At 38.1% G+C, this 14,634-nt stretch overlaps 3 protein-coding genes across 7 annotated transcripts; 1 reads left to right on the forward strand and 2 right to left on the reverse strand.

Annotated features, from left to right (window-relative positions):
• Position 1: 1 nt before the first annotated feature.
• LOC118268979 (uncharacterized) lies at positions 2-4,136 on the forward strand. 2 transcript variants are annotated; one of them, XM_035583836.2, is made up of 8 exons: positions 2-149; positions 746-820; positions 931-1,058; positions 1,290-1,499; positions 1,879-2,083; positions 2,159-2,310; positions 3,142-3,351; positions 3,634-4,136. In XM_035583836.2, exons 2-8 carry the CDS (start codon positions 772-774, stop codon positions 3,811-3,813), a joined length of 1,134 nt encoding a protein of 377 aa, XP_035439729.2. In that variant the 5' UTR covers positions 2-149; positions 746-771; the 3' UTR covers positions 3,814-4,136. The 2 variants fall into 2 exon arrangements, with proteins under 2 accessions (XP_035439729.2, XP_035439730.2); XM_035583837.2 differs by lacking the exon at positions 2-149 and having other exon boundaries at positions 802-820; positions 931-1,050.
• On the reverse strand, positions 4,126-8,608 carry LOC118268981 (trichohyalin). Of its 2 annotated transcripts, XM_035583839.2 has the most exons (5): positions 8,553-8,608; positions 7,863-8,435; positions 6,969-7,218; positions 6,290-6,436; positions 4,126-4,479 (listed from the first exon to the last, which is right to left on the reverse strand). In XM_035583839.2, exons 2-5 carry the CDS (start codon positions 8,421-8,423, stop codon positions 4,418-4,420), a joined length of 1,020 nt encoding a protein of 339 aa, XP_035439732.1. In that variant the 5' UTR covers positions 8,424-8,435; positions 8,553-8,608; the 3' UTR covers positions 4,126-4,417. The 2 variants fall into 2 exon arrangements, with proteins under 2 accessions (XP_035439732.1, XP_035439731.1); XM_035583838.2 differs by lacking the exon at positions 8,553-8,608 and having other exon boundaries at positions 7,863-8,546.
• A 707-nt stretch (positions 8,609-9,315) lies between these two features.
• LOC118268860 (proteasome activator complex subunit 3) lies at positions 9,316-14,591 on the reverse strand. Of its 3 annotated transcripts, none has more exons than XM_035583619.2 (5): positions 14,471-14,591; positions 13,775-13,912; positions 13,310-13,531; positions 11,807-12,022; positions 9,316-10,351 (listed from the first exon to the last, which is right to left on the reverse strand). In XM_035583619.2, the coding sequence occupies exons 1-5, from the start codon at positions 14,510-14,512 to the stop codon at positions 10,208-10,210; spliced, it is 762 nt and encodes a 253-aa protein (XP_035439512.1). In that variant the 5' UTR covers positions 14,513-14,591; the 3' UTR covers positions 9,316-10,207. The 3 variants fall into 3 exon arrangements, with proteins under 3 accessions (XP_035439512.1, XP_035439513.1, XP_035439514.1); XM_035583620.2 differs by lacking the exon at positions 14,471-14,591 and adding an exon at positions 14,241-14,409; XM_035583621.2 differs by lacking the exon at positions 14,471-14,591 and adding an exon at positions 14,049-14,212.
• Between the last annotated feature and the right edge of the window lie 43 nt (positions 14,592-14,634).

Raw genomic sequence — 14,634 nt, forward strand, 5'->3', positions numbered from 1 at the left:
CTACTTATTTACTTTTCACAATCACATATTGTTCACATACCACTATTAATTTATCGAATGTTGGAAAGATTGTAGGTACTGATAACGTGCCTATGTATGGTTGCAGCTGAGCAACATCTAGATAGCTATTTGCATCTATAAAGTTTTAGGTCAGTACTAAATAAATTACTTGATATCCTTGTGAGGTGGCGTGTTCGTGTGAGTCTACACCAGTGAAGTCACTGCAAACATTCACACTTGCACATCAAATAGTAACTAAATACGCTTTGGTCTAACTGCACGCTCACCATCAACCATTTCTGTCTTTCCAACATTAGATACAGTGTGACGTTGAAAATGTACTGTCCTGTCTTTAGTTTGTGCTTTCTAGAAATTAAGCGTTGTAGAAATATAGTTATTTTTGTATCAAAGAGTTAAACTGAACTTTTGTACCCATTTTCCTTATTGATCAACATACGATTAATAACTCAATCTGTCGATAACTTTTGTATCACAAAGCGGTTTATATTGTGTACGTTAAACGTTCGATCGATAACAATAGGCCATATCAATTATGACTGGCAAATGCTAATAGTAGCTTCTGTCCAGTTCCCGCTACCACCACCTACTATAATCGTCTCCCACCCACTGCCCCCACCAGATGTTCACGTTCGCGTAAAAACCCACGTGTTTGATGTATTCTCGCACCCTCCCCCTCCCACGCAAACCTATTGAAGGCCGGCACTGAATAATTGATCGGTTTCAGGCACAAGCCACCCCGACAATGGCCACATGGACATTCCCATCTTTCGGACCGAAGAGGGCAGATACCTCGCTAAGTGTAAGCTTCTATTTAAAGTTTAAAATAGTTTTTAATAAATTCGTCTTTGGTCAATGACAAAATGGAATGGAAGAACAACAAGGAGGTTGATTTGAACGATGTGTTCACAGCTCTCGGCGATCCTTTGATCAAAGGTCTGACCGAGGTGGCTAACATAAAGCCTAAAGATCCGGTCGCGTTCCTGGCAAGCTTTCTTCATAACTTTCCTGAACAGGAGAAATCTAATTCAGGTACGCAGGTGAGCATATATCCATCACATTATTATTGTTTTGTCCAATCAATGTTTTTATATTGTCACAAATTTTTTTGCACTTTGTTTTAAATTGATTTGCCATCAAAATAACAACATCATTTTGTACTAAGAACTTGAACATAGTTTTTAAGTTACGTATGTGATTGAATTGGAGTCATTTAACACTAATATGCAACGAAACGTCAATTATTAAAAAATGTGGCAATACCGGTCCAGGTATCCGAAATGATAGTGACACGAGAAGCAGCAGAAGTAGAGAACGAGCAAGCGGCGCCGGTCGCAGCCGCACCAGCACCATTAAACGCGGTGACCGCCGTCCGCAACCGCACGGCGACCAAACAGCGGCCCATTGACATCGTCACCGTCGAACCACAGCCCGTCACCAGTCCTGATGCTCCCGAATCTGCCTTCAGTAGTGCCACTAGAGTGAGTTTACATAACCTTTTCCACTTAGATAATTGCCTTTCTATTCGTAACAACTTTGATTGCTTCAGGCAATTACTGCCCTTTCTGTCTCGTGCCATTAAGTCGTAGTCCGTGGGTGGAGAATTACAGCCGTCCATATCGACTCGATTAAATTGTCTCAGTTATTAATCGAACTCCTTTTTTCTTTCATTGACCCAGTGGCGTAGTTTCCTTCTCTTTGGCACCAAAAACCCTTTTTTAATCACTATTGTGGAGGACTAAGTTGGAGGCTTTTGTTCAGCAGTGGACGTCTCTCGGCTGTTGATAATGATTGTTACAAATATCCAACCACCAATAAAAATACACTGCGTTACTAACTTTGAAACAATTGCTCAATCAGGATGAACACGGACAGTCAATGCTGCACTTCGCAGCAGCTCGCACACACACACGGAACGCGCTGTTCCAGCTCTTGCAGGAGTCTGACATCAGTTTGGGATACAGGGACGAACTGTACAGGACTGCTCGAGATGTCTCCATACAGGCCAATGTGCCTGAGAACACCGTAGAGATCGACAAATGGCTGTTACACATGGCTGCTAGAGGTAACATTCTTCTGGATAAAAAAAATATGACTAAAGTCTTAGCTGGTACTAGTTTCATAATAATTTTGTTTACAGGGAATACGGAAAAGATAATGGAACTATTAATGGAAGGCTACGATCATATATTGGATGTGGTTGATGAAGAAGGAGTGCCTATTACCGAAGTGATAGCACAGCGCGGAGACACAAATATGAGCAATTTACTCGCTTCTATTCCAGCTTTTGAGGTAATTCATACGCAGATCACTATGTTTGAAATAATAAATGCTATATTTACATATATGTAGTAGTAATCCGATTGCTCGTTACTACATCGCAGTGCCGTACTTGCAACTTAGGTGTTAATGTACTTAATCAGCAAATATTAATCAATTATACCAATTATTTACCAAATTGTTCAATAACTACTCTTAGTGCAAGAAATACTACGATACATGCAGTAGCAAGTATTACTACAATATGTCGTAGTTCAAATATATACGACACAATACGCCGTAGCACAATTATGCTACGATACTACAGCGTAGCTGAAATATACTACGATACCACGGTGTGTGTGGCTCTAATGTGCGGTCATACTATAGTGTAGCTCAAATGTACTGCAATATTACGTTGTAGTACAAAATTGCTAGTTTACTACGACATAGCACAAAATTACTACGATACTACTACGTAGCACAATATTCTACGCTACTACAACGTTGTACAAATTTGCTACGATTCTTCGACATAGCACAAAATTACAACAATACTACACCGTAGCATCATAATTACAACGATGTAGTGCCATAGTGCTATCATTAGTACATCATTACACCGCAGCGCCAAAACTAGGTACTACGAGTACGTTTTTCCACCGTAGCGGTTATGCTACGACAACATAACTATCGAATTGTTTTTACGCTGTCATGCAATTGTTACAACAATACTACGCAATATCAACACAGTAGTGACAGTAACAACAATACTACGCCGTAGCACAATAGCTGTAACAACAACTACGCCGTAGCAATTATTCTTGACCAGATATTTCATCAATAACATACCTCGTTCATCAGGAATCTCGTGAATCGCTTCACGGTGCAGTTCGTCGTGGGGACTTGTCAGCGGTACAGGCAGCTTTATCAGGTGAAGGTGGAAGGACCCTGGCTCGCTGTCAGAACACGTTCGGCCGTACAGCGCTGCACGTCGCTGTACTAGCTCAGCATGAGGACGTCGTCTCCTATCTAGCGCAGACCTACCCCGAGCTACTGCGCATTGGAGATAATGTGAGTCACAAACAAAGGCCAACTTTTTTGTTTTAAACGTGGGTCACTAGGGTTTACTCCTACGTTGTGGATATTGGAACTATAAATTCAATAGACGTTTTTTGTAGACACGTGACTTGATCGTAATTTTTTATCTAATTACAAAGTTAAGTGCTTTTAATGGGGGCATTTCTGTATTTATTTTACAAAAATAATGTTTTATTCTTCACTGACGTGAAATAATTAGTCGAATTGAGCGAACTAGAATAAAAGGTTAATTTTTCTCTTTCTCTTACGTAACAGTTGGAGCGCACACCGCTACATTACGCAATGGGCGTAGAGAAGATAGAGTCGCTGAGCAGGGTGCTGATCAGGGCTGGAGCTAAGCGCGTACTGAAGGACCTCAAGGGTCGACAACCGACGTACTACTTCATGAACAAATCAGAAATACTGCGGCTCAAGGAAGAAGAGGAAGTTTACTGATAGACCACAACAAACACATTAGAAAAAGTTAAAAACAATTAGAAATAGGCGTCAAAGATGGCTGTGGCTTGTATTAAAACTTTGTAAAGGGCTTACGATAGATCAGTATACAAGTAGAATAATTACTCGCTTCTTATTACGCACATTTTGCAATTAGCAATCCTTAAGTTGTAATCATCATCGTAGTTATATTAGGAATAGGAAAATTATCGCGTGCCGAATAGTAGATATTTGTGAATTTTCTATGGTATGTATATTATACTTGATGGGACCCTTACCTTGAAAATTAATACTAAAATAAAACTAAATGTGGAAATAAACAATTCGTTTTATTAACGAGCGTTCAGCTTGTCTAGTATTATTAGCATAATCACCCTGATGATAAAATATATAATGCGACTACAACAAAATGTTAATCTAAAAATTGAAAATTTATTCTATAAAATGAAGTACATCGATTACTAAATAATAAGAACAAACATTACAATATATCGATATATGTTACACAAAATTGTGATTTTGACGCGCGCACAAACAATCAATGTCCATAATCAGTTAATTTTAAAGTACCTACAATTAATTATAACGATATCTCCTTAGATGTTCATGTGGGGAACTGCCAAGGTATGGGATTTATATACATCTGTGATACGGTACCACGCATACCTGGAAAGAATCGTCATGTTACGAGTGAGTAAAACGTAGAACTTTTACAAATTGGCAGGCATTTGGGTTACGCATATTGTTTCATTTTTCAGATGATCACCGATCACATATTATACTTTAATTTAACTCGTCGTAATTATACACATATACCTACACTACATTTTACGATACACAAGGTTTAAAGTTTGATTTCAAATTATAACTACTACTATTATCTTTTTATAGTAGTTTTTTTTTATTTGCAACAAAGTACCTATGGGAGAAGTCGAGTAAATACCTAAAATAAGTATATTATTACTAGCGGACCCGACAGACGTTGTCCTGTCTACACGTTAATTTGAAAATTTTAAACTTTTTTTAATAAGCTAAAACATTCTGGACCTTTTTGATGAAAATTATGATATTCAAATGTTATGACAATATCTAACGTCATTAATATTTGACACTGCGATGGTAGCGCCGTCCGTCGGATCCGATGTAAAACATTCCAAAATCAACAACTACTAATAAATTAAAATTAATTAAAAAAAACATTGTCCAGCGGACAAAATTGTGAATCTAAACCATTCTCAGATCCCCTTGAACACACAAAAAAATTCATCAAAATCAGTCCAGTCGTTTAAGAGAAGTTCAGTGACATACACACTTACAGAAGAATTATATATATAAAGATAAGATAATTAAGAAAAAGCAGAGAAAGAATTATTGAATTATTTTGCCGTCATTATAATCATAGAAAACACCCTGAACAGAATTAACACAACCGTTTACGAACTAACAACACAAAATTTCATTTTCCAATTAAACATTTAATAGTTGAACCAGTTAGCTACGTTGTTCATCATATTGGAACAACACGTCAATGCTCGACCATCGTAAACAGTGAATAATGGATGTCAACACGACGGTCAATAAACGGAAAAATGCATGTCGTTCCATTTCAGGTCGACGTGTATTAAGCGTCACGTGCGATGTACTTGTACGTTTAGCCTAGATAATATTTATTACCCGAGAGGTCGATAAAATAGGTTGCATTGTTTCTATGTTGATAGTTGTATTTTTGCCGTTGCACGATAAATAAATATTATGACGCGTATTTTTAGGGTTCCGTAGCCAAATGGCAAAAAACGGAACCCTTATAGATTCGTCATGTCTGTCTGTCTGTTTGTCCGTCCATCCGTGTGTCACAGTATTTTTTTATTAATTAAAAATAACATATTTCATAACGTAGATGCGTACGAGTACTTCCACGCCTAAAGGAGTTTTTTTTGTCTTTATTTTAGTTTTTATTTCTTTTTAGGTATTTTTAAGTTGTAAATAATTTAGTCATAGTTATTATTAGATAAAAGTAATTAATATTTTGATTAGACGAAAATCATCCAATGACTTCTCCCACCTTGGGCGAGGCGAGAGGGAATGTCAGACTCTTACTGACTAAAAACCAGTTTTCGTTCCGGAGCCCCGGTAGACCCGGTAGGTAGTCCGCAGCTCCGGATCAGGCATCAACCCTACTGGGCCCCATCTATTTTGATTAGACGAGACGGGTCTGGTTCTGTTCGGGCGGTGAGCTACCCATCGCCGCCCGCAGGCCCGCACTTTCGATTTCTCTCCGCGACGGCTGGGGCGTGAATTTTATCTCATATTTATTTCTTCCGGCAATTTTATCTCTAGCTGTCTTATCTAAAGATTACATTAGAAATCCTTTTTATACTTAATCTTGTCCTTCTGGACATTAATATCTAATTACCAACTCTATATTAAGTACAATAAAGTTGAAATTGCCACACCAATGATATAAAGTGGTACTAACTTAGTTCTCCTTGGTTGAGTGGCACGGGGAGCGGCTTATTCTTGCTGGTACGCAGCCAGTCCCTGTACGCCCGCTCGCTGTTTGCTCGCCTACGCTCGTCCTCGATAGCAGCGCGCGCTGCTCTACGCTCTTCCCGGGTTTTCATTGCTGCAATATTTATTACGAAGATAAACACTTATATTTTGTCATAATTAATTAAGTATTATCATCTTTCCACGTAAAATGTCTTTAGACTTGTCGCAAATGCTCTTGAGTTCAATTTGTTGTATAAATCTTGAAATTTCCGTAACCTTTCGTAAAGTATTTGAGGATCTTGGGTGGCTGTTAGGTTGTTCCTAAGGAGATTCTCAGGAATAGATAAGCCCACAATGAAATGACAGGGGCAAAGTTACATATTTCAAGCACATAGTATGTAAGTACAGTACTCTCAACGGATCTTGGCAGGTCTGAACTACGTGCAGAAGGCTGCGCAGTAAGTATTTTTAAGAACCAAATGGTGGCATGAGGCGAGATGCGGGGGCGGCGATCTGGGCTAAAGATCGACCATTTCGTACCGTACCTAATATTGTTAAACAAATTGAGCCTCTAGCATTGCTTGAAACTAGTCGAGTTCCTCGTCAAACAAGCGTGCGTAAGCCGATAACATAATCATTAACAAATTGGTATTTAATAAAATTACCTTTTAATTCTTCTTCCTTCCTACGGATCCACTCTGCTAGTTTCTCCTCCTTGTCTCTCTCGCGCTTGTTTCGTTCTCTTTCTAATTGTTCGTTGTGTCGGTACTGTCGCATTATGTCCTCGGCTCGCTGCCGCTCCGTTTGGGTCCGTTTTCGCTCCAGCCACCGTCGGTACGACTCCTCCCGTTGCTCCTGAGATGGCGTGGGTCCAGCCTGCCGCTTCATCTTGTCAAGACGAGCTTTATCACGTTTCTAGAGATGTTGAACATTGATGTAGGTACATTTTTTCGTAGTTCCGATTTATGTAGCAAAGTCCAAATGTTAGAATACTAAATAAATTAATAGGTAGGTAGTATAGTAGAGTAGTTAGTTCCGGAGCTGTGGACTACTTAGCGGGATACCCGCACTCCGGCTCTAAGAGCTGGAGTAGGAACGGGGTAGGTTTTAGTCAGTAAGAATCTGACGCACCCTTTCGTTTCATCCAAAGTAGACATTGGATGGTTTTCCCCCTTAAAAAGGGGTAATTAGTTACCATGTAGGTAACTAATTACTATTTAAAGGTAGGTTAGCTACCATTAACTACTTACCTGCCAAAGTAAAAGTCACTACCTTCGTCATCACCAGCTTATTATCCTCCACTGTTGAACATAGGCCTCATCAATAGCACACCACTAAACTCGATATTCAGCTCTTCGAATCAAGGCACTGCTAGCCACTTTGCGGATTTCGCGACCTCATCTAGCCAGAGTTGTCTTACACTACGAGAGCTTAGATGCGGTCATAATTCAAGAACACGTCTACCCTAATGGTCATCGATTCTTCGATAAATATGACCATTGCAGTCACAACTAACATTAAATGGGTGTTTAAAAAATCTACAAAATCATCGAATCTACCTCTTGGTCTTTCCGTGCCAGCCATTGTTTAAAGGCTTCCTGCTTTTTCTTTTCATTGCGCTCTCGTTCTTCCTTAGTTGTAGTAGTAGTCGATACGGACGCCACTGATAACCGAAACGTGTCGGGTCTATCTTCCCGGTAGGTGCGGTCAAACCGTGGCGTTTCTTCATCTACATCTAAGTCTTTCACATTCGCTGGACCTGTCAATCGACACGACTTTCTCTTCACACTACCTGACGAGACACTCGAGCCGCGGCCACTCAGCAGTGGGGTTGAGTTACTCCTATAACTACTATGTGGGTGCGGCGTGACGTCAGAGATGCACGAGTCTGTATGCAGAGATGTCACGGAATGCGTCGACTCCACTGGTTCAATATAAATGGCCGGATTTATGTAACGTGTTTTACTTTTTCTCGAAGCAACGGATTCTGAATCACTATAGTATTGAATATTTTCACCAGCACCATCGAATACATGATTGGAATTTCTCGATTTCAAATCGTACACGGTTGTATTACGGGCGCTGTCGCCAAAGTTCCCTTTGTCGATGTCGCTCGCCATTGCATCAAAAACCTTTAACAATTTATTACCATAATTAAATAAATCTATAACACTAGAGCAAAATCTTGACAATGCAAAATAAATCTAAAAAATATATTGTTGTAGAAGTAGACTGTCAAAATGTCTTACCCCTAAAAGAACGTTACGTCAAAATACCCAAGTATGGATGGTTCTGAAAACGAAACTCGTTTGACTTTTGTTAGTGACCAGTAGCGATTTGGTTTAATAACTTTTCTACAATTAAAATAAATTATTTTTAATGCTTATGTAACATAATAATCGTAAGAATGATCGACAATAGTTAAAGTACTGAAACCATCTAAAGTATACTCACCACGCCAATTGTTCCATGGCTGTAGACAGAAGAAACTACGGAGCGCCAAGAGCGCCACTTAGTATGATCCTTCTTTACCTTTCATCACATTTATTTAGTCCAAAGACTATAGCAGAGTATATGGGAAGTACTTACGTATTATGTAAAACATAGATGGTCTTATGTACCTACTTGTCATAGAAGGCGGTAGATAGTATAGAGGTGGTTTCAGTTTCTATATGACTAAAGCCTCGTCTCCAAGAACATTTGTCGAGCGACATGTGTCCTCAGAGACATCGGGCGATGTCGGGCGACATCGGACTACACTGTTGACTGTGCGACAAGGAACAGTTTCAACAATGTCGCGGCGTTGTCGTCAAATGTTCCTAGTCGGGACGAGGCTTAATGATCATAAAAATGACACAGTTCCGATGTCCTGTGTTCTGATTTCTTTGAAGTTAATACGGCATAAGATTCAATTTTCCTTGGCCGAAGTTATAAATTCTGTTTCGATTTTACATTCATTGATACATTGAGAGATTTCTTGAAGAAAAATTGCACTCAAAATAAAACTACAAGTTTACACATTCATAGAAATGTATTCATTATTATTATTATCGACATGGGTATATTATTTAAATTAAAACTGACTGACAGATAAGCCAATTACATCACTTTTCGATAAATTTCAATCAGGAATACTTATGTGATAGTTGTATTATTTAAAAACCGAAATTTTTAGATTCCATTACTTGCTTGTATTGTAAATCATTAGGTTTATTGAATGTCATATTAAGTAACAATATTTTAGCTTAACTAAATCCTATTTATGAATAGTTTTGGAACAACTGACGAGATAATTATATTGCAGTGTCATAGCAAGTTGTCAGTGTAAATATAAATACAAAAAGGAGTGATTTAAATATAAATAGGGCCTGCTTCACAGTGTCTAATTAAATTGCTGTTAATTTTACTGACACACTCAATCAGACACTGTGAAACAGGCCCCTTACCTTTTGTGAAAATTAAAATAGTCATAAAATGTCATTGTCAATATAATAACCACAATATTAATACACAAATAAGAAATGGATTACGACACAGCACTCAGTCTCACATATAATACGAGTCTTCTGCCTCTCAACCTTGCTATAAAACTACAACACAATTAATTAATTTTTACTCACTAGACAAATTAGCACCTAAAATATAATAATACAGGAGTTATAATCACTTGTAACATATCGCGTAAATCTATAAAGAAGTACTTGAAAATGTTACGTTCATGGGTATGTAATAACAATTTATAGAAGCATGTGTCGACATATGCAAATAAATATTTACATAAATAGCGCCTAGTGAGTAAAAATCAAGATATACGAAAGCCAGTTACAGTATTACTCTTAGATCCACAATGTATTCTTACAATCGCATGTGACTAAAGAGATACTACTTGAGATTTAAATAGTGCCTAGTACAGAGACTCTGCGTTTGAGGAACGTGGCTTTTTGATCTTCTCCAAGTTCTTGATGACAATGTCGTGAAGTGAACAGTAACGGTTACGGATTTCGCACATCACAAGCCATAGGGACAGGTACTCCTTCTCGTCCAGCTCCTGATATACAAACAAACAAATTATTGTACTGGATAAGGACTAAACACACTTTCAACAATGCTTTTCCACTAGAGATGTGCTATGGATGCGTTTGGCTTCCGTCCTATGCATAGCATAACACAGGTCGAAAACGGATTCAATTTTATATGGAATAATGTGTGCTATGTTGTATTTCCCTACGATCGATTCATACTCGAGCTATGTAGTTGTGCGAGGAAGATGCGCTTCCTCGCACAACTACATAGCTTAGTATCAGTGGAAACGGTCACATAGTAGTAAGCTGTGAGCTTAGCTATTGCATCTTCGTAGCATAGCTACATAACACATGTCTGGTGGAAAAGCACACTAAGATGCAAATACTTTTGTAGCTGTAAATTCCTACACACATGATGTTGTATCATATTATATTGCTACCACATGCTACAGATCATAATTATAAATAAATATCTTGCATGTGGACTTGTATTAAAACATTTATGATCTTGTCTTGTCCTAATTGACTATTAATTTATGTAATTTTATTGTAAGCTTCCGATACGAGTGCGCGCGCATGATAAATAAACAGTGAACAAAACTGCATAGAGGTGAAAGACACATTGATTAGACAAAGACATGCTGACAAAATGTGGTGTTGTTATATTTTATTTTTGTAATGGCTTGGCTAAGACGCAACTACGCTAATAGTTATTAATTAGGTATTTGGTTCCATTACGTGTGCTGTGCCAAAAAGCACATACAATCAAGTCAATCTCCATAATGTACTAAGAATGAAAACAAAAACCATTTTTCCTGTGTTATTGAAAATATCCTACTAATATTATAAACTAGCTTCCGCCCGCAGCTTCACTCGCGTTCCCGTGTGATAAAAAGTAGCCTATTTGTTTGTTATTCCAGGCCATAATCTACTCTTATTCTAAATTTTATCCTGATCTCTCTAGCCGTTTTGACGTGATTGACTAACAAACATACATATGTACAAACTTTCTCATTTATAATATTAGTAAGAAGTAAGATGTGAAAGCTTGTTACTCCTTCACATCTAAACAGCTGAAGGGATTGGGATTAAAGGAACAGGGATAGATTATGGTCTGGAATAACACATACACACTTTTTATACCACAGGAACACAGGCAAAGACACTGACATAAGCTAGTTATACATATATCAAAATTTTACATTACTTCAATAGGAAGCTTTTTTTGCAATTAAGGAAAAATATTTTTGTAGGTAAGTTCTGGGTTTTCCTGTTCATAATTTACTCGGGTCATGAATTGCTTTATACCTAAAATAAAACATAACCACCTGCAGCTGACCTGCTCACTTAGGTATTAGGTAACATGATGATGTCAAACATTATTATAATTTTATTGTCATAGTTACTGCTATAGAGGTGCATCAGTCTGAATTAATACAGCATTATATCCTTATAAGCAGGAAACACAAGTTAATACTCACTCGGACAGCTCTCCTGTAGTCTTCAATGTGTGGGTATTTGGCGACCTTAGACACGATCTTCGCTCGCGAAATAAAATATCGTGAAATTTGGTCAAAGAAAGCGGCGGCCTCCGACTCCACCGACTGTATCTCGGCGAGTGTGTCTTCCTGTATTGATACTCCGAAGTTGTTGCCATCTTCAATTTTAGGAATCATGAATGATATCCACATTTTCAGCTGGAACAATGTTAAGTATACAATGAGAGGTCTACAATATTTACTGTGTCATACATCAATGTTGCCTGCAAATTATTTGAAGTTGTAAACAATATCGTTAACTGTCGTATCTCTTGGTTTTGTCAATTAATGTGGATTGCTGACAGCCACCTGCAACAAGCTCTCGGTCACTAGTTTCGACTGGACCTAGACAAAAGCCAAACGTCACCCCTCATACTAGGTGGGCGAAAAAACTGACGTGACGCAAAGGAACGCAAATGCAACAAAAGAACTCAAAATGCAACGAAGGAACGTAAAATGCTAATATTGCACAATATGACGCAACAACAGAAAGAACAGAACTGATTAATACCTGTGACGCAGGTTACGCTACAGCTGTCTACAATGTAGGTAGCCCACCTAGTAGGAACAGCAACCGCTTCACAATCGGCGACAGTTCGCGTTATTCCATTCATTACCCACCTCGAACATTGGGTTAGCCAAAAACCACGCACTAGTAAATAAATGAAGAGATAAAACGCATATTTCTCCCTAGAATTAAACTCACCCAATTTGTGAGGAGCGCAGGGAAAGAAACGTCTTATCATTGGATGCTGGCGTCGCGTCATACGGCGTAGTTTCAATTGGCGACTGACGAGGCGACATACGCAGTGTTTGGGCAGATGTCGATCGCGATTGAGTTCCATTAGGCTTAATAGCATATAATCAGAAAGATCTATACACAGGTTTCCAAATACATGTAGGCATTTGTGTTAATCAGTGATATACAAGTAGGTTGCATCTCCAAATATCAATTACCTAATGGTTATCTCACAAGTGATGATATAGTTGAGTTAAAAGGTAAAAGTTTTTAACATAGGCCACTTTCAAAGCACACCAGAGTATAATTTAATTTTCAATTAAGCTGCATAGTCATTGCCATTAGTCATAGAACATTTCGTAACACAAATAAAAAGAAATGGACAAAATCAACCTTTAATTTTCTTCTCTTCCTGAATATGATGTAGTGAGATGGTAAACGGTTTCAAAACAACTCCTTCTATTTCTAAGTAGAATACAATTCAACTTGAATGGCAATCACAATACGACTCAATCAAATTGGAAACATTTGAGAGAGGCCTATGCCCAGCTGGACACCACCAGGCTGTGAACTGATGAATTATGTAAGCTTCACCTTCACAAAATGAATCCTCTTGTAGCTTACTTGTGTTCCTTGTCAGTCCTACCATAATGTATCTTTAGAAAATCTTATTGCATTCCCAACTTTTTATTAATAAAACAACTTACCAAGTTTGAATCTTCGACCAGTTCCCTAATGTGTGGTTTTACAAGATGAATGAGGTCACTAAGCGGCTTGTTGCATGGCACTGTGCCATTAGGCAGGGCATACACTCGCGTGCCCTCATGAAGAGTTGAGTTGCTTGACACCTCTGATGAGTCCACTCGAGGACGTTTGGCATTTGGCTCATTAGCTGCTGATGCAGGAGGTGGCACTGGAATGTTTAAGTCCTGAAATAAAAAAAGTATTGAACACATTGTCATAAAGAACAAAGGAAGGTAGAGAGTATTGATTAGTTTTGAATAAAGTATGAAGCCATAGCCTTGTAATAATAATATAGCAAATCAATTCACAACAGATTGTGACAGTTCAAGAATAAAGCTTGTGCAACATGATTTCAATAAGAATATTATAAACGTGTTCCAAATTCACATGACGACAGTAGTTATAAGAATGTATAATAGTGTACGTACCTGATGTACATCAGCTAAATCACGATTCTGGAAATTTGATGTTTCTAGAAGTTCGTTCAATTTCACGATTTTCTCTGGAAATCCTTTGATAATCAGGTGCTCGGCCTTCTGCTTGAGAGAATCCTTGTAGTCTTGTACCTGAAAGCATTACACGTGCCGATTAATATGAGCCATCCGACAACAGCCATTATTCGTTGCTACGCCTATGATCCCCCACGGTCGGCTCGGGTCGCACAATCTGTTGAGGTTATGCGCCCTTATAAGCAATACATACAGCTCCCATTGTTACAATTACACGTTCCGGTATATTTTCAACGTTGACCGTAAGAGTAAAGAGAGATTACACTGTAAAACAGTATTATTCAACCGCACTCCTGCAGAAAACTGAGGTCACACACACACTAATCAAAGAACGTTACTCGTGTCAAACAAAGCGATGAACCACGAAAATTTATAATGGCTTTACCTTTTTCGCGACGTCTGTCATTGTGCTAGTGTTAATTTTAATGAGACTTTAATTGAAATAAATCCCTCTATATGGTTCTAATACAAAATACTTTATTTTCCACACAACTTTTTACGCTAACAACTCGTGTATGAATGAATGAAGTGATTTGGTTGTAGGTCTCGAAGCGTTCATTCGCCATAGGACAAAACGAGTTACTAAACTAAAAAAAAATACAATTACGTCAATACCGATTTCTTTAATGTTTCGCTTTCCTTTGAAGTTATATCCATTGTTTTCAATTTATTACAATATTTTTACTACGTTATGGCAGTGTGACATAACAACAACTTTTTAATTTTTTCTAAAATAATATTTGTCATGTTTTGGCCTAACCTCACATTTTGAAAAAAGG

This window comes from Spodoptera frugiperda, chromosome 2 (assembly GCF_023101765.2).
Source record: "Spodoptera frugiperda isolate SF20-4 chromosome 2, AGI-APGP_CSIRO_Sfru_2.0, whole genome shotgun sequence".
NCBI lineage: Eukaryota > Metazoa > Arthropoda > Insecta > Lepidoptera > Noctuidae > Spodoptera > Spodoptera frugiperda.